The 19,834-nt window shown below is 43.2% G+C and overlaps 2 protein-coding genes across 2 annotated transcripts; one reads left to right on the top strand and one right to left on the bottom strand.

Annotated features, from left to right (window-relative positions):
- Nucleotides 1–868: 868 nt before the first annotated feature.
- LOC128726507 (ATP-citrate synthase) lies at nt 869–14,664 on the bottom strand. The gene is made up of 11 exons (XM_053820321.1): nt 14,577–14,664; nt 8,876–9,090; nt 7,616–7,801; nt 7,348–7,538; nt 6,622–7,283; nt 6,365–6,553; nt 5,118–5,138; nt 4,937–5,075; nt 3,518–4,856; nt 3,192–3,427; nt 869–3,116 (listed from the first exon to the last, which is right to left on the bottom strand). Exons 2-11 carry the CDS (start codon nt 9,029–9,031, stop codon nt 2,948–2,950), a joined length of 3,288 nt encoding a protein of 1,095 aa, XP_053676296.1. The 5' UTR covers nt 9,032–9,090; nt 14,577–14,664; the 3' UTR covers nt 869–2,947.
- Nucleotides 14,665–15,381: 717 nt separating this feature from the next.
- On the top strand, nt 15,382–19,690 carry LOC128724152 (protein rigor mortis). The gene is made up of 10 exons (XM_053817917.1): nt 15,382–15,548; nt 15,618–17,066; nt 17,135–17,493; nt 17,559–17,801; nt 17,885–18,169; nt 18,261–18,818; nt 18,881–19,031; nt 19,123–19,216; nt 19,308–19,471; nt 19,555–19,690. The coding sequence occupies exons 1-10, from the start codon at nt 15,382–15,384 to the stop codon at nt 19,688–19,690; spliced, it is 3,606 nt and encodes a 1,201-aa protein (XP_053673892.1).
- The last annotated feature ends 144 nt before the right edge of the window (nt 19,691–19,834 follow it).

The raw sequence follows: 19,834 nt of genomic DNA, 5'->3' as shown, positions 1-19,834 counted from the left end.
TTTGCATTCCTCCGAAGCAGACCAGTTGCTGATCCGAACAGGATTGTCGTTATGAGCGTTAGATTCGGTGGAGATGTATAGCTAAGGGTTAATATTGTATTCACAACCACGCGGTCTTAAGTTAATGATCTGTATAAAATGTATTTGAAGGTTTTTCTTAATTGAAACTATCTAACTTAATTGTTTATTTTTAATTGTACTATGTTCAAACCAATCGCGGACATTGCTCTCTTTCTCTCACACGCTTATTTAACAGACATTTTTTAGGGTAGCATAATTTACTTCAACATCGTGCGCAAAAATTAAACCAAGCTGACCAAGCATAAATAAATGCATATCTTGTCGCCCGTTAGCACCGTGAATATTTTTAAAATATTGGCGAAATGGTTTTTAATCTCCTTCCCGTACTGAATCCTTGTTACTGATTAAGGTGCTCCATCTAGTTCTTGGAATCGATGGAATGGTTACAATCAACAGTAGCTACTCTTCAACAAGTAGAAACAATAAATTAGTTTAACGATTACACAAAACGAAACCAACTAATAAGTGATGATGTGATTTGATAAAGGAATTTAAATCATGATTTTGAATTTTATTTGCACATAAAATGCTTCACAATTAAACCATAATTTCAACATTTTTTTTTTACCTTCAGAAATCCAATACAAAAGCTGGATGAAGAGGAGATTCTCGATGGTGAGCGGATCCTTCAGCCTCGGCCCCAATCATCGATCAACCTTATGCTTTCAATAGAAGATAATCTACATGGTGGATATCTAAGGATAAGGAATTTTAATTTAAAAATATAAATTAAAAAAAAAAACACTCAATAGCAGTACAAATCGTCGTCAATTAAACCAGGATACGATTTAGATTTTCATTCAATTTTATTTCTACCATTCGCTATCAGTCAAGCTGAAATATTGGTGCTTTTGCGCCGGAGCATAAGCCTTGTGCAGAAGGAACAGTGCAGTGCAGTGCTGTTTTGTTTTTGTTTAATGTTTTAGTTTTCCAAGTTCACGAACGCACCGAATGGTTCACGATCTCATGCATTCGTTTAACTTCGATCAAATTCATTTCTTTTTTAAACCGCGACGAACCGCTCACAATAGGTCTCCGGATGGGGAGATTCACTTCGCCGTATAGCTTTTAATTCAGCCATCGTTTATTTCCAATCAGCTTCAATGGACAGTAGAAACAGTTTTGCATTATATTAACAAATAACGCTTAAATAGCGCTGTAGCCCTTGCGAAGTTTCCCTCGATCATACATCAAATGCCGTTTCATAAATGCTGTGCTTGCTACGAGTGCGCAGTGCAGTCCATTAGTAATGCTTGCGATTTACATCCTCTGTCCATCGCCTTCTACCAACAACGAGCTCCGAATTCAAGTGCAGTGTTTAACGAGAAGTGCCAATCCAGTGCTGAGAGCACACTTCCGTTGTTTTCTCACACGTCTACTCAGTGCAGTTTTGAGCTAAGCGGACGATAGGGTTTCGCTTCGGAAATTAACTCTTTCCGAGCTTTCCGGCGATGCGCCCAAGTCCTGTAACCTCCGTTATACGTACAATTGGTGTCTACTACACATCAACATCTTGGTATAGTTGTAAGTTACTTCAATTTAGTTGTGAGTCGAGAGGAAATCAATTTCAAAAAACATAAATAAAAACACAAACAAACAGCAAACCAATGCATACAACGGAAAGGAGAATATCAAATGAGGGAAGGAAATAAAACAAGACACACCAGTGTTAATTTCTCACTATTCTTTGTTGTATCTTTTTTCCGTTCAAGTAAAATAGAAGAAACATATCCACATAAACTTATAATTAGCAACAGAAACCGCAATGAAGACTTTTACACGAAAAAAAAAAGAAAATGATAACGAATTCGTTCAGAAATGATAAGCTTTAAATCGTTGCCTTATGCTCTGATATTGCATATTGATCTCACTTCGTGCCACTTTTTCTAGCATATTCATGGAATATAGCGTCATTGTTTCTATCTTGTACGCTCTTTTTTTTAAGTTACTCATTAAAAATGAAGAGAAACGCTCTACGTTAGATGGAAAGAGAAAATTTGAAACGATAGGAAGCGGTGAAATAAATTAAAGTAAGTCTCACTTTGTTTCCAACGCCGCTCTCTCAGCTTCGCGCGACTTTATAAATCGTACCTTCATTTCGCGAATCTTCTGATGTATACATATAGATATATTTATATTATTTCTTCCTTGTCAGCGTAATTAAGGATACGGAACGCAAAGCGCGACGTTTGGAAATTGGCGAACATAGGAAAATGTTTAAGAATGGTCAAGAGAATCGATTTCGTAAATTTTCCGTCGTAAAACGGAAAATCCAAACAAAAACGAGGTACTATGATATAGCTATGCTTTACACAGAGCAACTATTCGTATGCGTAAATGCATTGTTTGTTGAGAATGTAAAAATGATAGCTCAACTAGCCGGCACACACACAGAGCATGATCAAACAAATGATTATGAACCCGAAGATCTTACACTACGCCACAAAGAAAAAGAGATTCTTGTTAAACTAGTTACCAATAGGAAGAAAATGGAAAGGAAATAACTACCAGCTACCGTGCGGGTTTGTTTTGTTTGATTTTCTTTTTTCACAATGCCGAATCCGATTTTCAATGCACAATGCGCTTGTTGTTGATATTTGCTTTTTTCGCTGACATACAACGTAAAAAAAAAATTTTGCTTGTGTAATCTCTCGTTTGGTTACTCGCTCGGTTTCACTAGCTCACGATCGATTGAGCCCGGTTGAGCATTAGGAATGCCATTCTCCAATAACCTTCGTTTGCTTTTTTGCGTCACTTCTGCTAGAATGATGTAAATAAATGATCTTCTCGTCTAACTTCTTGTTGTGCTTGCATATTTTGTAATCTTCCGTTCGCCGTGCAGTCAAATCTGACTAAGCCAGGAGCTTTAGTTGTACTGCTCTGGAAGAACGTACGAAATGTCGTCCCATGGGTGACGGTAGAGACCCTGCTTCAAGCGCTTTTGATCCATGTAGTGTCCGATGAAACCGATGCTACGTCCCAGCACAAACAGAGAATTTATCGCACCGATGTTGATGTACTCTTGAGCTTCCTCACTGCAAAGAATAAACGATTTCGGACGGTTGAAAATCAAGCCCTATACTGGCTGTACTTCTAATGCGCATATATACCTGGTAAAGGAACCACAGTTGCGGAGTAAATCGACGAATGATGTGGCAATAACTCCATCCACGTTTAGAATCAGGTTCGGTTTCTTGCTGGTGGTGATCTTCTCCACCTCGAGCGCGTACTCAAGCAATGGATAAGCCGGGAAGTTCTGCATAACAAACTCTTTGATTATCTTTACTCGGACGTCTGGATTGTTGATCGATTTTACGCGATGTCCGATGCCCATGATCAGCTGGCCCTGTGAAAGTCAATAGAAATCAAAGTGATGTTATAAAACTTTCCTTTCCTTTAAAAAAACAAAGGCATTTGAGGCGATCCAAGTACATACCTTCTTACGCATCGAGTTCACAAATTCCATCGGATGAAGGTTCGAGTCGTATGCTTCGGAAAACTGCTTAGCTGCACCATCGAGAGCACCGCCAAAACGGTCACCGATCGTGAGCAATCCGCTCACCACGGACGACACCAGATCCTTGCCAGCACGCGCACACACGATCGTGTTATGCGCTCCAGATACGGCTGGTCCGTGATCAGCCGTTACCATCAAGCACATTTCGAAGAACTTGCAAACGTACGGTGGCAGACAGCGTTGGAACCACAGCAGAGACACTACACCACCAATACCGACGTTCTTCTGCAGCACGTCACTGATCGGCATGCCAGCGTAAAGCAGTTCCTGGCCTCTCTCGTCACAGATCGACGTCATGAATGAGGCTGGCTTTCGAATCAAACCCAACTCCCGGGCCCAGGAGTAATCCATCGGCACCGTTGGTGGAGGCACTTCCTCCGCAGGTACAATGTGTCCCTCCTTCACCATACTGGCATACACGGACCCAATCATATCGCCGAACGCATCGAACGAGTCCGGCACGTGGGCACCCGCCGCAGCGAGTTCCTTGTTCTTGGCCGAAGCGGTCTCGCGATCCGAATTGGCACATGAACCGGCATGTCCAAACTGCACCTCGGACGTGAACATTCCTGCGCATGTACCGATGCACCACGCGATCAACGGCTTCGTGATGCGACCGTCCTTCAGTGCCTCGCAGACCTCATATTCTTCAACGCCGCCTACCTCACCCAACAGGACGATCATCTTCGCGGCAGGGTCAGCTTGATATCGCATAATGTGATCCATGAAGGTCGTGCCCGGATAACGATCACCACCGATCGCAACGCCTTCGTACACACCGTCCGTCGTTAGCGAAAGAATATTGTTCAACTCGTTGGACATGCCACCCGAGCGGGACACGTAAGCCACGCTGCCGGCACGGTACAACTTGGAATGTATGATGTTGTCGAGCATGCCGCCTGTATTGCCGATCTTGAAGCAGCCTGGCTTAACGCCACCGACCGTGGCAGGGCCGATGATCGACACGTTTTTAGCCCGTGCGGCCATGTTGAGCTTGCGGGTCAAATTTTCCGGAATACCCTCCGCAATGATCGCGATGGTGCGGATCTGCGGGTAATCCAACACTTCCACTGAGCTGTCGTACGCCGAACGGAGCGAGGCGAAGTTTACCAACACGTCCGCTTCCTTGTGCTTGTTGATCGCTTCCGACATCTTCGAGTACACCGGGATCAACACCTCCTTATGACCCCAGTAGAACTTCTGCTTATGGTAACCAGTGAATGGATACACCATAGCCACTACCGACGGTTCATCGCGACTGGAAAGCAGGAATGGGTTGATCAATCCCCAGGTTCTTTAAACTTCACTCCTACGAGGACAGCATTTTCCAACACTTACCTACAGATGAAGTCGAAATCTAACATCGATTGGACGGCTCGGGTTTGCATGCCCCAAACGAGCGCCTTGGTGCGATTTGAAAACATTTGACGGTGCGCGTTCGAACCGATTTCAATCTGAGTGGTTCGTGCTGCACCAGCTTCGCCTACCGGAGGAGTAGCGGGTGTAGAAAGTTTCTTACTAATGCCACTACTACTAGCTGCTACATGCGTGCGCACAAACAAATAAACACACACACGTACACGCACAATGAGGGGTATGTTGATGGCAGTATGATCGATATGCGCGGCGCCGCATTGTAGTCGGTACAGAACATTCAGGGACAGACAGGGATGGAAGGTGATCAGTTGTCGGAATCAAGCAATGGTGCGAACATAAACCAATGAAACACATAACACATGATGACGTGCAGGAAGAAAATGAAAAAAAGAAAATAAATAGGTATACAGTATGATAAAATGTGAATTTTAAATGCATATGCATGTATATATATATAGCAATGAATGTGTACTGGTTTTGCAATCGAAATATACGAAGCCATCACTTGATCTACAGACGAGCGAGGAAAAATCAACACATACCATTACCACTAGCCAAAACCTAATTGAAATCCTTTTTCACATCGCTGCTGAGTATTTAATGTGAAAAAGGATGCTGAACAGTTTGGCAAAACAACTGTTTACACAATAGATTTTAAAGATCTTAGAAATATTAAAAGTCTTTGCTGGCGTCACGACAAAAAAAAAACATCGCAATAGCCGAAGGAGCAAAATTTTTGTAACAAAAAGTGGAATAAATACTGGCCAAGATGTTATTTCGCATTCCAAAAGCGTGCATCCTTCACCTTTCATATTTTGTTGTTGTTGCAAATGTAACCATTTTACCGTCGCTTTGTATTTCACAGAAACAAGAAAGCAAACATACCACTGTGCAATAATACGCTCCATGATATACAAATGTTTATAAAAACAAAATGCTTTCGTTTTGGTGGTGAACACTTCCCTTCCAAATAGCACTCGCGTAGCAGTACTGAGAGGTTGTAGCAAATTCCTCACCTTGGCCAGTTTCATCCTTCAAGTCACCACTGGAGGTGCTAGAGGTGGTGCCACGAAGCAATATTCTAAACAATAGCCTAGAAAACCCACCCATTCTATTGCGAGAAGGAGTTGACTCTTTGTGTACAACAAACACGGGGGATAGGGCATCGGATGAAACAGATGTGGAATGATCGGTACTAAAGTCGCTAGAGGATCGTTCGCTAAATGGGATGCGAGCAGGAGAAACAACTAAGAAATTATGCACAATTATTAAACCGAAGCATCGCAAATGATGGCAAACAAATGAATTGCATACGCGACGCTGGAAATGTGTGGCAGCGGGGAAAGGATGCTAAAAGTAAAGGAAACGCATTTGCAAACATTTGCTCACCGTTGACGCCATCCTGACTGCCAGTGGAGGACTTCTTCAATGATTCGGCTCCCTGTTGGCCACCGGGAAGAAGGAAGTTTGCGGTTGCGAAATGCACATTGTTGCTTTTGGCAATCGGTTTCTTTCCTAGCGCCATGCCACAGATAGCCGTCATGTGGGTCTCCGGACCGAACACATACAGCGGAATGCCTGCAAGAACGTAAATTGGCCCAACGGTAAGTTAAGCTGCTACAATGACAATTCAACACACAACTTACCCAGGCTGCTACCGATTTCGCGCATCTTTCGCAATCCCTCCTGATAATTCGGTCCAGCACGGCGCACAAAGATAGATACGTTGTGCTCGATCAGCTTCTGTTGGTAGTCACGCAGCGCAGTGATGATACCGCTGAAGGTGGCGGCAACATTAGTGAAATTGGCGATGCCTCCACCGGTGATCAACACCTTTCCATCCGGGTGCTTTGGACTGCTGGTCATCAGACTGAGAATAGTCTTCGCGTATTCGTACGTTTGCTGTTCGGACGGAGCACCGCTGTACTCGCCGTAGTTGGCCAGTTCGCTCGCTCCCCCTAGATCGCAGATCGTGTCGGAGTAGATGACACTAGCGCCACCACCCGCGACCATTGTCCAGATGCGACCGTTGCGGTTCAAGATCGTTAGCTTCAGCGAAGCACCGCTCTTCGCGTCCAAATCGGCAATGTATGCTTCCTCCGGGAATGCGTCACGTCCGAACGGGGGTGGGTAGTCAATTTCACCCCATTTCGGTCGGCAGACAAAATCGGCTGTGGCATCTACCTTGGCGGCCAAATCGAGAATGTAGATGGAATCGTTCGTCACGACCAGCGGATTAATTTCCAAGTAGGTGAAGTACAGATCCACATACATTCGATACAGATTGTACACGAAGTTGGCGACTCTCCTGCGAATACAATCGAAGAGTAAGAACGCACTGATCGCACATTGTTTCTTCTCGCTCAACTTACCGCTTCTTGGGAGCTGATATTTCGGTCAGTAAAACCTTCTCAATGTCCGCTAGTGAGGTGTCTTGACCAACAGGTACTTCCAGCTTCAGGGCTTTCGAGTCCACGTCGCCAATATCAACGCCTCCCTGGTGGTAGAACAGTATCGTGTCCGCCGTGCGGTGTGAATAGATGCACACGTACGCTTCCTCATTCTGTATCGACCGACATGTTGAAGAATTGATTAGTAAAAGTTATGCCGATTGGCAACTCAATGCACCCAGTTTCTCACATCTTTGTGTGGCACAAACGGCTCGATGATGAAGTTGCGCAGCTTTCCGGTGGCATTGCCAACCTTCTGATCTTTGCCCATCCGCTCGTTGACCCATGCTTTAACTTGAGTAAGATTTTTATTCACTGCGATCAGTCCCAGTTTTCCACGACGCTTGATCAGCTGATCTGGCTTGACTACGAGGGGCTGAAAAGAAGCGAACCAATTGGGATTTAATATGTGTACTTCATTTAAAAAATGTCATATAATAATATTCAAAAATACTTAATAGTAAAACGATCTAAGATCTATACGAAAATTGTAAAGATACATTTATCGATTTTTCGAGTTTAAATCATTGTCTCGTGTAAATTGAAATGGCTTTAGCTTAAATTCAAAAAGGAAATAACCCACGATGACGTCTTTGAATCATATTTACAATATCTGGCACATCTCAAAACGATCGACTTTGCAAGTTCATCATGTTTGTACTTTGAACGTGAACAGTTTAACATGATTGGCAAGTTTGGAAACATATTCTCTCGTACTAACACCAAACAACACGATGATGGTGTGCATGGGGAGAGGAATTGTTTTGTATTGCAAATAACGCTCCATGGCGAGATTGTCGTCTACGGATTTGCTTGCTATCCAGGCTTTGTAAACTCTTCAACAGTATAGTGTACGACTTTTTTCATCTCGCCAACCCCAATGGAGGGGTGAACCACTACGGAAATACTGTGTGACCAGTGGACATTTTACGTAAAACGGTGCGAGGCTACGATGCAAAAACTATCCATGGTCGTAACAGTGTTTTTTTTGCCATCTTACAAGGAAGATGTTAGGAAAGGAAGAGCGTTAAAAAACGGCTTTGATGACGAAGAATCGTAACGAAAAAAACGCCGATTCTCGATGATTCTTCGTTGTGTTTAATCTCTTCATGCCTTATTAGCAACAGACACCTCCTGCTGGTTGCTTCATCCCTGTGTGCAAATGACCTTCGCCACATTGCCCCTTAAGGGTGCTTCTGTACCATCAGATGAATGTTCAAAAGAAGCCACCAATTGTATCGACCATCCAAAAATGCTAACATATCTCCAGCAGTGTAAAATGCATATTTATTTACAAACAAAAATGGAATAAATTTGCCATACTGCGTAGCATGAAATTCAAGGCACGCATACGGAGGTGCCCTTTCTTTGCGTAAGCAAAAATGTTTCCTAACATAAATCTAAGCCTGTGAATGAGCTCGTCTCATTGCGTAGTCTTATTTTCACTCACCGACGTCTCCAGCCAAGGGTTGTCCTGTACCAGCTGCTGCCATTGTGTAGTTTCCGAAACAGTTGCAAACCGACATTTGGCCGCTCCGTGATCGCCTTGCAATTGACGGTTGATAATGTCTTTGCCGGTTGCTTCGCGTATCGCTTTAGCGGACATCTTGCTATTATATAGATCCTAGGCCTTTGCTGCTGTTTGTAAATTGTGTTTATTTTAAGCTGCGAAAAGAAAGCACACAATAAGTTTAATTGGCCGTAACTTCAATACAACGCATACACGCAACGGGAACGGAATAAATTCATTGCTGGAAGCCTTTGTGCGTAGCTGAATAAAATAAATTCAATCAGGCAAATTCATCTCTACTCTGGTTCACTGCTTTTCCTTTTTGACGGAAAAAGAAACATATTTCCACAAACGACAGTCATCAAATACTGGCTGAGGTTTCTTCGTATGATATACATGCGATCATCCATCCCAGCTCGTTCGTGTGCATTTTCGACATTGAGCATTAACGGTGTTACCCAACCACATCGGAATCTCTATTACAAAACTCGCCCATAGTCTGACGGAAAAGACTTGTTTCGACGAGCTGCTGCTGCTGTGGATCGAAAAGCTCGAAACTGATAAAATACACTCAAATTCGCTTTCGCCACGTGCGCGTCTGTTGTGCCGTGTGTCCGTAGGTGGCTCGGTTTGCTGGTGTGCGTCCATAAACAACGTTACATCAACGACCACCTCTGCTGTTTGGCTAGAGCGTCCTCCTTATAGCTAAACACCCATCGGCGCTTTAAAGGAACCTTGATCCCAGTGTTATGCATCGCAGACCGGGCGACTAATGGCACCTTTTTCTACGTAGAGAGTATTGGGTGTAAATAAACTAGTTTGTTTACGGGTGAGGTTGATAGTTTCATCAACGTGTAGCTTGCCCCGTACATTTCACCGGAAAAATCAACCTTAACGATGCGGGTAAGACAATACACGACGACGATTGTCCCCCAGACGGTCACTTTCCCTTCATTGACAAAAGAGGTAGAAAAAGCCGCTCCTATGATATATGCTCGGACCGTTTGGTAACGCGAGGAGGTGTGCTATTGTGCCGCCTGCACAGTAGTACTGGTTGACTGACCTCAGCTGAGTTGAGCGCTAGCGGTTAACGACGATGGTTCAACCGAACCCACAAGTCTTACATATCGCGAAACGCCCCTTTGCAAATGCGGATTACAAAATATGCTGCACCCATGGTAAAGGTAAAGAGAATTGCGAAAAGATAGCCAAGGTGTAGAGACAATGGTGACTTTACATCAATTAAGGGTTCTTATTTCGATCTTGGGAGTCTACTAAAAGGCCAGAAAGAAAAACTAACCCATTCCTTCAGTTAAACATTTTTAAAGAATTTGCAACGGATTGTGAAGCTTTCAGCCAACAAGGCACTGTGTCTAAAAATGATAATATGAATGATAGTACCGCAATCAGTACTTCGACGCTCCTTGGATATGATATGAGATCATTTTGATCCATTGATATCATCCTTGGATATAATACGAGATCATCATTTGAAAAAGAATATATTGCTGGTTAGCATAAGTTTGAGCTCAACATTCAACATCAACATTCATCAGAGGAAATGTTTCAAGTCATTTGAACAACGTAATTCGGTTCAAGCTGGAAGTTATCTGAAACCACGTGCGCTGTGTTTTGCAACAATTACTTCCACTATATCGATTGAAGTCTCACCGCCGATAGCATTTGCGATTAACGCTGCAAAAATAATTGCAACAAACCTGCCAGGGGGAACTTCTAACGCGGAACAAACAATCGACTGATAACTGCGATAAGGCTGGCAAAGCGAGCTGGCCAGGCACACTCGTTTCACAACCACCAGAAAAGCACACCGAAAGCTCGGCTTTGGTTGTTTTGTTACATAAAGATCGACTTTTTCCACAAAACCTAAACCTCTCTGCTTCTGTTTCTCTCTCTCTCTAGCTTCTAGTAACGCGATACCGAATGATAAATTAAGTTTCCCGTCTGAAGAAACCTCCATTAACGCACCACTGCACGGCCGGTTGAGTAGAAAATTGGGAGAAAATGGGCCTTCTCGCCAACTTTCTCTTCCTCCAAAAACGCAACCAAAAATCCGTACAATCAACCCCACCGTGTACACGCACGCACATAAACACACGCTGAGTTTCACACACACACCTGGACGTGGGGGAGTGACGGCGAATGGAATCGGACGAATGCAGCGGACAAAAACCGGTCACCGGTGGCAGCAGCAAACACACAAAACTCCAGCAAACGGGCGAGAGAAAAACGATCCGATCGAAGCAACGGCACGAACCCAACTAAACGCTGTGGAGCTCGTTTTGTCAGCAGCAAGCGAAGGGGACAGCCAGCACCGCGAAAACGACCGCGAAACAGCGTGATTCCGTCTGTCCCGGAACAGCCGGTACACACGCGAGTCGAGAGTGGAAGGGCAAACGCTTTTGCTCTTGCTTGTTTTTTTTCCTATTCCCGTGAAAACGCGCCCCACAGTCGGGGTTGTTTCGCCTTCGCAACGTTCCCGAGCGTTGCTTATCTCGGTCTCAGCTGATGGTCCGCGCACGGTGTCCACGTTGTCTTTGCGCGAGGCATATGCTGCTGCCTGACCGGAGTCATGTGCTGCTGCATTCGTCTTTGGTTCGATCGTCGTAAATCGCAAGTCCCTGATACGGTGGTGACGGGGCTGAGATGCAGCTGGACCAGCCTGAGGGCGAATGTTGTAAAATAATAAAAAAAAATACACACACACACAAACACACGCAATCGGGACACTGCCAAGGGCGGATAGGATGTCCCTTGAACACGCAACCTGCTACCACATTTGACCTAGTGACAGGTTGAGAATACTGGAGTAATTCCAGCATACGCTGCAATCGAAGGAAACGAGAACGCTGGAGGAAAGATGAAGCATTTTTCGAGCATATTGAATGTTGCTTACGAAACTCAAATCTACCACCGGATTCCCACTATTTCTAGCAAATAAATCCCGGACACTTTCACTGGTGTATGTGTCATTTATGCTAATGACCACTAGGCAAAGTGAATCGAGCAACCGCAGGTTATCGAGGACAAACTATGGGGAAAAAGCGATCTCCTTCCGCGTTGTTCTAAAAACCTGTTTCTAAAACAACAAAAGCTTGTTGCACCAGCGTTAAATTAGTTCTAACCAGAAAACAAATGCAGGCTGATTTAAACGATCAAGCGAAAGTGAGCCGATTAGCGGCTCCATTATCGTGCCGTGGCTCTTTGGGCATACTTTAAAACGCACCTAACCGTACGGCGAATACATTTTTCCAGCGATTTTACTTGAAGCACATATTTGAAAAATCCACTTGAGAGATTACAATCATACCCCGCCGCGGATGCGATAAGTTGTGCATTTATTTACGAAATGAGCCGTTGCTACGGGAAACAACGACGAAGCGCGTCATGCAATTTTCTTCCTATCATCGCTCCGTGGCAGTACACTCCTTCCTGTGACCTCTAGAACTACCATCCTTCATCACGATCTAGCAGGCGAACCAAACCACCTTGAGCACTGCTACCGCATGACGTCGTAGTAAAAGTACGGAACACTACTTGCAAGGTACGCAACTAACAACAAGAAGCAGGAAGATTGAGAGCCATTCCTGGCGCAGCTCATGTAGCTAAAAATCGACAATATACAGATCATGCTTCTTTTTTGTTTCCTTTTTGTAGCGTTCAAGTGAAAAATCAATAGTTTATCCCCAAGAAGGAAGCATCAGAGAGCCACCAGTACTGATGACGTCATTGCCCCGTTGGGGGTTATGCAATACAAACGGTCGTTGAAAGCGAATGAATCGTTCGAATCAACCATTGATGAAGACTTTGAGGCGTTCTGGTTGATGTTTTTACGAAATTGAAGCGATTTAGATGGCTTCAACAAATTACATCTCATCATCCAGCTGCCACCAAAATCACCAGCCGCCACCCGGAGCATGCTTGATATTTACTAGGCATGCATATGCACTTATAAGATTTCGATAAGATTCAACTGTGAAATCATTTTAACTTGCTACGTCTTGCTATTCGCGGAGATATTTTCATGTTCTAGAGATTTTTTAACAAATTTAGAGCCTACACTCGGATATACGAGTTTTGCGAGATCGATATGACCTTGGCAATGAAATCACATCACGTTTATTTGTCCGCATGAAATGGGATGAAATTTCAAACCCAAAATTGATTGTCAAGGTCACGTTTATGTTTTGCATGCAATTCCGTTCTGATTGGATGGACGAGCGTTTCGAAGGTTCTCTTATATCGTGTTATTTCTTGGGGATTAGCGTGTGCCAATAAATCCGATTCCGGATGTACAAGCAGGGGTGTTCAGCTCCGCAACATTGGGGAGATATTTTCTTCTCTGCTGGATTCTTCCAATCGCGTCAGCTTTAGTGGCGTACCACCCCTGTAATATATCTTCTAGCAGCGGTAACATCAGGCCACCTTTTGACAACATCGTATGATCTTGGCAATCGAGCGTGTTGCTTATATTTGCTCTCTCGCTCGGGCCCGGTTTGCCGGTATCGTCCGTTCGCGATGGTGCGAATGAATAGGCAACATAAATACCCCACCACCCACGGCTCGTTCACGTCTACTGTGCCACCCTACAACGACTAATGATCCCAACCTTTCATCTGGCTTCTGCTTTGGTCTCGCCGTCCATAATCGGTGGTTATTCTCACGTTGCCATGTGCGAGTAATTTGATTATTGCAGTATTTGTTTAGTATAAGAGAAGGATTTTGAAACATATTTCGTTTTAATCCATAATTCATCGTCACTTTTAACAAACGCAAAATCAAACTTCTATCGTTCGTTGTATTTTCAAGCTATAGCTTTGCTGTAGAATAAAATACTACAGAACAAAAAAATATCTGCCAATTAAACTATCGTTATGTCTACTATTCGTATTGATCTCTTATCGAGATTGGACATATGATTTGTATTCTAATTTAGAGCAAATAGCAAAACGTAACGGTAGCGTTATTCGAATACGACATCTGCGCACAGGTATAACCGTTTTGCATTAGAAAATCGCATTTTTATGGTAAAAATGTTTGAGTAATGAGTAACGCAATTACTGGCCGAACAGCAATCGTCTGTTTGACGCATAAACCACTCATTCGATCGTCGTTCTTCGGCGATAGCGCTCATCGGTTGTCTTATGTATTTACGTGGCGATAATTTATGCACCTGGTTTAACCATTTATATTACCGTACGGGCACATACTTGAGACACTCAGAGCAGCCATAAAAAACCTGCAATTAGATTCTGCTACGGAGAAAATGGTACACTATTTGGTAGTTTGACAATGTGAACTGTTGACATTTATGAATGTGTGTACAACAATGGTTCGCGTAGTATGCACGAAACGATTTATGTACAGGCTAGAACCTCAAACTTGCAACAACGCACGTAGTGACATTGGACGTAAACATTGCAAAATCAAGCAATCAACCTAGCCGATGTTTTCGCTAATACCCAAATAAAAGTCGCACTATCCTTCTCTGTTCTTCACACGTACGGGCATACACATGCAGGCTCACAGTTCGAAGTCATGGAGGACTATTGATTCAATCTTCACACGCACGCACTTCTAGGTTCCGTTGCAACAGAATAGGAAACATAATATTAACACCTACATGACGTGACTGCCAGGTGGCACTTTCCAACTCGTTCGCTCCGGAGTTTAGGATGGAAAATGGGGCCTATTTTCCGAGCACTTCCAACCGGAATCAATGGAGCATCCGAAAACGAGAAAATTGCTGACACACTCTGAGGCCGGAGCTACACAACGCAAAAGAGTCGTTTACGTCAGATTACAACGATTGAAACATTCAGCAGGTGAGCTCATGCACAACGATTTGACGTAGAGCAGCAAAAAGGATACGCGCAAAGATGCAGGATACACGCTGTGTTCTCTCCTCCTGGCGATATGATTTCAGAAATCAGCACTAGTGATCAGCCTGAGATTTAATTACGCTAGTGTAATGACATGTATGCACTGAAATCGCGAGCTAGATTCATTTAAGCTCGTGAATCGAAAATTAGTGCAGCTTATGTTATTGTCAGTTTTCGTTACTTGCATGCAACATTGTGTGCCATATGGCACAAAAAATTTCGTTGGTACACCTGTGTTTTACTTAAAAAACGTCGAGAAACGGTCGTTAATGTTTAACTAAATGTGTACAAACAGGCTACCGGGCTTGCACCAATAGCTTCCACGAGCAAAACAAACATGTGGCTCAAGCGTATCTGTACTTATGCAGATTTGTTCGGCTGCCTTCACGCTGCCGGTCTTCACGATGATGTCCACTGCTGTGCTGACAGTTGTGCGTAAATGTCAAACACGAGTTGTGATTTACCGCTCAGAACGTATCGTACGAAGCGTTAGGAAAGATTGAATTTGTGATTTAGAATTACCAGTACCGCAAAATGATGCCAGAAATGAATGCGTTTACAGCTCCCATCCCTCATTCGTGGTTCACTCAGAACAGTATTGTTGCTACCCCGGACAATGGGTTATTGTACTTCTCTTTACATTGTATTGTGTATATTCCACCGGTTGTGCCGAACTGTTTACCGAATACTCGCATCATAAATACTCCAGACGGGTAGGTTTCATAAAACCGCTTTTATCGTGCCCAGTATACTACACCCATCCATAATGTTTGCTTTCTCAGCATCAAAGCTTTTGCCTGTGCGCCGGATTGGAGCGAAAAACGCCTGTTTGCTACTCTACACAATAAACAGGTGTACGTATGGGATCTTGATTTGGAGCAACCGATCAATGGTCATCGTGGGCATACGACAAATAATGCTAAACAATCAAAAAAAGGGCCCAATGTAGAAGTATCGGCGGCGATGTGCTTTTCAAAGCACGGAAAACTAATATCTTGTAATGATTCCGATCTTATCGTTTACTGTTTGCTAACAGACACCTATAAAGTGTCACCGGAATTTTTCCGCAAAAAATCTGTCGTTGCTTTGCAACCATCCCCCGTTGATAACGATGTTTTCATCGCCGGGCTCAATGATGGTCTACTTATAATGTTTTCGATAAAAAAAATGACCATTTTGCACTCGATGCGTGGCCATGACCGAGAAATAGTGTCAATCGACTGCATGAGTGTACCCGTACTAAAGAGAACGGGATGGAGAAGTAAAGGAAAAGGCAATGCCAATACCAATGTGGCCGCCACCGGAAGTGGCAAGAAAGAGGACGTGAAACGGCCTGTTAAAAAAGCGCGCAAAAAGGCCTGCGCTCCGGAGGCGGACTCGTCGGATTTTCTCAACATATACGACTTCAATGAGAGTCAGGAAGAATTCGGTACCATTATCGATCATAAAAGCAAAGACGATTCGCATGATAGGATTCGCGAGAAGACAAAAACGGTAGAGGGATTCAACTTTTTGGAAGCGTGTGAGAATCTTAAAGAGGACATTCTAAAAGCTGCGAATCGTAGAGACGATGATGAAAGCGACGAAGATGCAGAAAACCTCGAGCAGTCCGGTATAAATCAGGAAGCATTTAATACGGATGACGAAAATGATCTGGATGATTGCGAAAAACTGCGCGACTACATTGTTGTTAATAATGAAGATGAACACGATCCGGATACCGTGGACGAGAGTTTAACTGAAGCGTTCGTAGAGCAAGAACGTAAGCTTATACTGGTTACTGGCAGCCGCGAAAAAGCTATTTGGTTTTGGGACTACGAAACTGGTTTGCCGATTGACAAAGTCTATGTACCTTCGGATGCAAGTGCTCGACTCTGTAATACCATATTTACGAACGCAGTATGGCTCGACGAATCCCGTGTCGTCGCAAACACCTCTGCCGGCCATGTGATTGATTGGAAAGTGGAGATAACGCATAACGACAGCGGGCTCCATTTAACTGCAGAAATGGGATTGGTTCCGTATCCTGTTGAGAAAATTTTTCATGTTATTCGTGCCAAGGGCGTTAGGAAAACGGACAGCAACGGGCGATATTTGTGGTGCTCTTCGTTAAATCGAAAATTGATATGTTTGGAGGTGACGGAAAGCGGAATACCTAACGAGGTTGTGAATTATGGCTGTATAATTCCCTCAAATCGATATATCCTTGAAAATCCGCTCGAATCTATGGTGTAAGTAAAAAGGTTGGGTACGTAATAGGTGGGTGGTGTTATAACGAATGATTTTTGTTTTTTAACAGTATTGCCTTAGCATGCTCGGCTCCAAGGATCGAAACAATAAATTTGGCTAATTTACATCACGATAACATTTCCTTTAAATCCATAACGTACAAAATTGGTTGCGAAGTTATGGTGTTGGACTGGCATCCGGAAGAAGAAGAAAAGTTGGCTTTTGCTACAAAAGAAGGAAGAATCGGTGTAGTAAATACAAGAAGTCCGACCAATGTCCCAATACTATTGAAATCCTTTACGAACAAAGAAGTTTATGCTTTGAAGTGGTGTTATTTAACCGACGAGAAGCAACAGCGAAGGCTTGTGCTATTTGCTTCAGGAAAGACCGTTCTTGTGTACTATCATTTCTCGGGTGTGCAGAAATACGGTAAATGTTACATTGATTAGCGTGGTATGTGCTCTAATGAAAACCTTTTTTCAATTATTTTGTAGAACCTATTAAATGTTTGCAGTTTGGTCATGTATCAAATATATCTGTGGCCAACAATTTATGTTTCATCGGAACGCAAGATGGTACTGTTTTCATCAACGATTTGGATCACAACCTTAGTCAGATTTACAAGGGGAAAATAGCCAAACGTTATATTAGCGCGCTGGAGTACAAGCAGAGCTATTTGGCGGTCGGATCGAATGAAAATAGTATTCGTGTTATCAATTTTTCTGATGGGTTTGATGGTAAGTAATTACTCGATCACTGTTGCAATTACCTGTTGTGGCGAAAAGTTTGTTTATTTACGATGTATTTCTCGCTGTTCTAGACATAATAGAGAGAGAAATTATCGTGCTCGAAGGCCACACGGACGGTATATGCGATTTTAGGTGGAATCGCGGAGAATCTATGCGCTTAGTGAGCTGCAGCTTTGATGGATCCGTTCGTGTATGGGATGCGTTATTGGGCACATGCTTAAAGATTTATCAATCACGAATTTTTACGTTCAGCGCAATATTTTCACCATTGGATGACAACATAATATTGTTCGTAGGTAAAGGAAGCTCGTTGTGTAGTTTCGATTACACTAAGGATCACGTGGAACCGCCCAAAGGTAAATTGTTAAACAAGTACCCGATGACAGAGCCAACTGTGTCTATATATTGTTTTCTGAACCAAATTATATATTGTATATATTGTTATAGAACCAAACACAAAAATAAAATTTGCAGTAGAAGAAGAAAAGCGATCAAAAGCTCACGATGTCAATAAGAAAAAGCAGCTCTGTCCTTCAGCGTCGTCAAACAGAAACACAATCTTGGAAACTCCAGACAATGTAAACGTTGAATGTAGCCCAGAAGCCATCTATCATTTGGCTGAAAAAGTGAAGAAAGTATCGTTGAATGAAACTAACGGTCCACACTCGTTCGCAAGTCTTTCGACAACATTCCCGCTGACGCATCGAGAAACGAACAAAATAAAAGATGTATTGCAATGCATTGTTAAGCTGCTGCACACGGTTGAACCAGAGCCTGAGCCGATTGAACTTGAGGGTGCGGAACATGCTAGTGATGATGAGTCATTGGATGGTAAATCAAACGCTGATCCCAAATCAAACGCAGTTGAATCAGGCCAGCTGCTAAAATTAGCACCTAGTGCAGAACCCTCCAATCGTGGATTCCAAGAGGATGACGAAAAACTGTTCTACAACGAAAAATTGTTCTCGACTGAAGAAAAATTAAAACAACTCATAGAAGAAGAAGGTACATTAACAACAGCATAAAATGTACAGCATACGATTAAATGGCGTATATGTCTCTTTCAGCTAATCTCCAGATTTTTACTGATACGTCGTCGATTGGATTAATAGTATTACCTCAATTGTTACACAAATTAAAGGAAACCCTTTTGCGGAATGTCAGCAAGAGAAAGTTAACTCCACAAATGTTGGCGTTAGCGCCGTATGTGTCTCATACGTAAGTAGCTCGCTTGGCATTAAGTGTGGCTCTGGCTGTTTTTTAGAAACTGTCGGTGTATTATGTATGTCTCTTTTACAATTTAACACAGGTTCTGGCGTCAATGTTGCCAAGCGTATGCCTATCAGTTAATTGAGAATGGACAATCATTGGCTGCTGTACCATATTTGCTAGCCAGCCATAAGGTAAACAAAACCATGTTATGAAACGTTGCGCTCATCCGGGCAGTTATTTTACCTCTTTTTCTGTCACTCCACAATATCATCCCCTCCACAGGTGGACGCGACCATTGAAGAACTTTGCGAGGCAAAATATTTCCGCGAGGCATGGGTCATTTGTCGGTTGCAGAAAATGCCAGATGATCCGGTTCTGGAAAAAGTTGCCTCCCAATGGGCGTCCTATTTGGATGGCGTTGGGAATTTTGAAGCGGCAGCACTAGTGTGAGGACATCTTCCCGTAGCTGTTTGTATTTGTGGAGCGTAATGGACGGTAGTAACTCATCATTTTTGTCTTCCCCTTTCAGTTGGACTGGCGTGAAAAAGTACGAAAAAGCCATATCCGCTCTGTCCAAGCGCCTAGAAATAACAGATGATATTCAACGTGCTATTGGTGAACTTACCATTAAACTGCAGGAGACATGTTCCGAGAAACAAACGTGATTTTATTTGTACGGATTTTTGTGATTGCAGGCCACAAGTGTGATAAGTTCGAATTTGTTTCCTCTTTTATTTTTCTCTTATTTAAAACGGATTCTTGTAATGGCGTGTCCTATCAGCATAGAAACGTTTGATGCAGAAATAAAT

Source organism: Anopheles nili, chromosome 3 (assembly GCF_943737925.1).
Source record: "Anopheles nili chromosome 3, idAnoNiliSN_F5_01, whole genome shotgun sequence".
NCBI classification, from domain to species: Eukaryota; Metazoa; Arthropoda; class Insecta; order Diptera; family Culicidae; genus Anopheles; species Anopheles nili.
Note: the sequence above shows the minus strand (reverse complement) of the source record. Positions and strands in the feature narration are given on the sequence as shown.

Coding starts and splice junctions, on each gene's coding strand:
- LOC128726507 (XM_053820321.1), bottom strand. CDS start 9,031: ATGTCCGCTAAAGCGATACGCGAAGCAACCGGCAAAGACATTATCAAC. Junction 7,539..7,615: donor CGTTTGTGCCACACAAAGAT/GTGAGAAACTGG, acceptor CGGTCGATACAG/AATGAGGAAGCGTACGTGTG. Junction 4,857..4,936: donor GATTTCGACTTCATCTGTAG/GTAAGTGTTGGA, acceptor CCTGCTTTCCAG/TCGCGATGAACCGTCGGTAG.
- LOC128724152 (XM_053817917.1), top strand. CDS start 15,382: ATGAATGCGTTTACAGCTCCCATCCCTCATTCGTGGTTCACTCAGAAC. Junction 17,494..17,558: donor CTCGGGTGTGCAGAAATACG/GTAAATGTTACA, acceptor ATTATTTTGTAG/AACCTATTAAATGTTTGCAG. Junction 19,217..19,307: donor ATTTGCTAGCCAGCCATAAG/GTAAACAAAACC, acceptor TCCCCTCCACAG/GTGGACGCGACCATTGAAGA.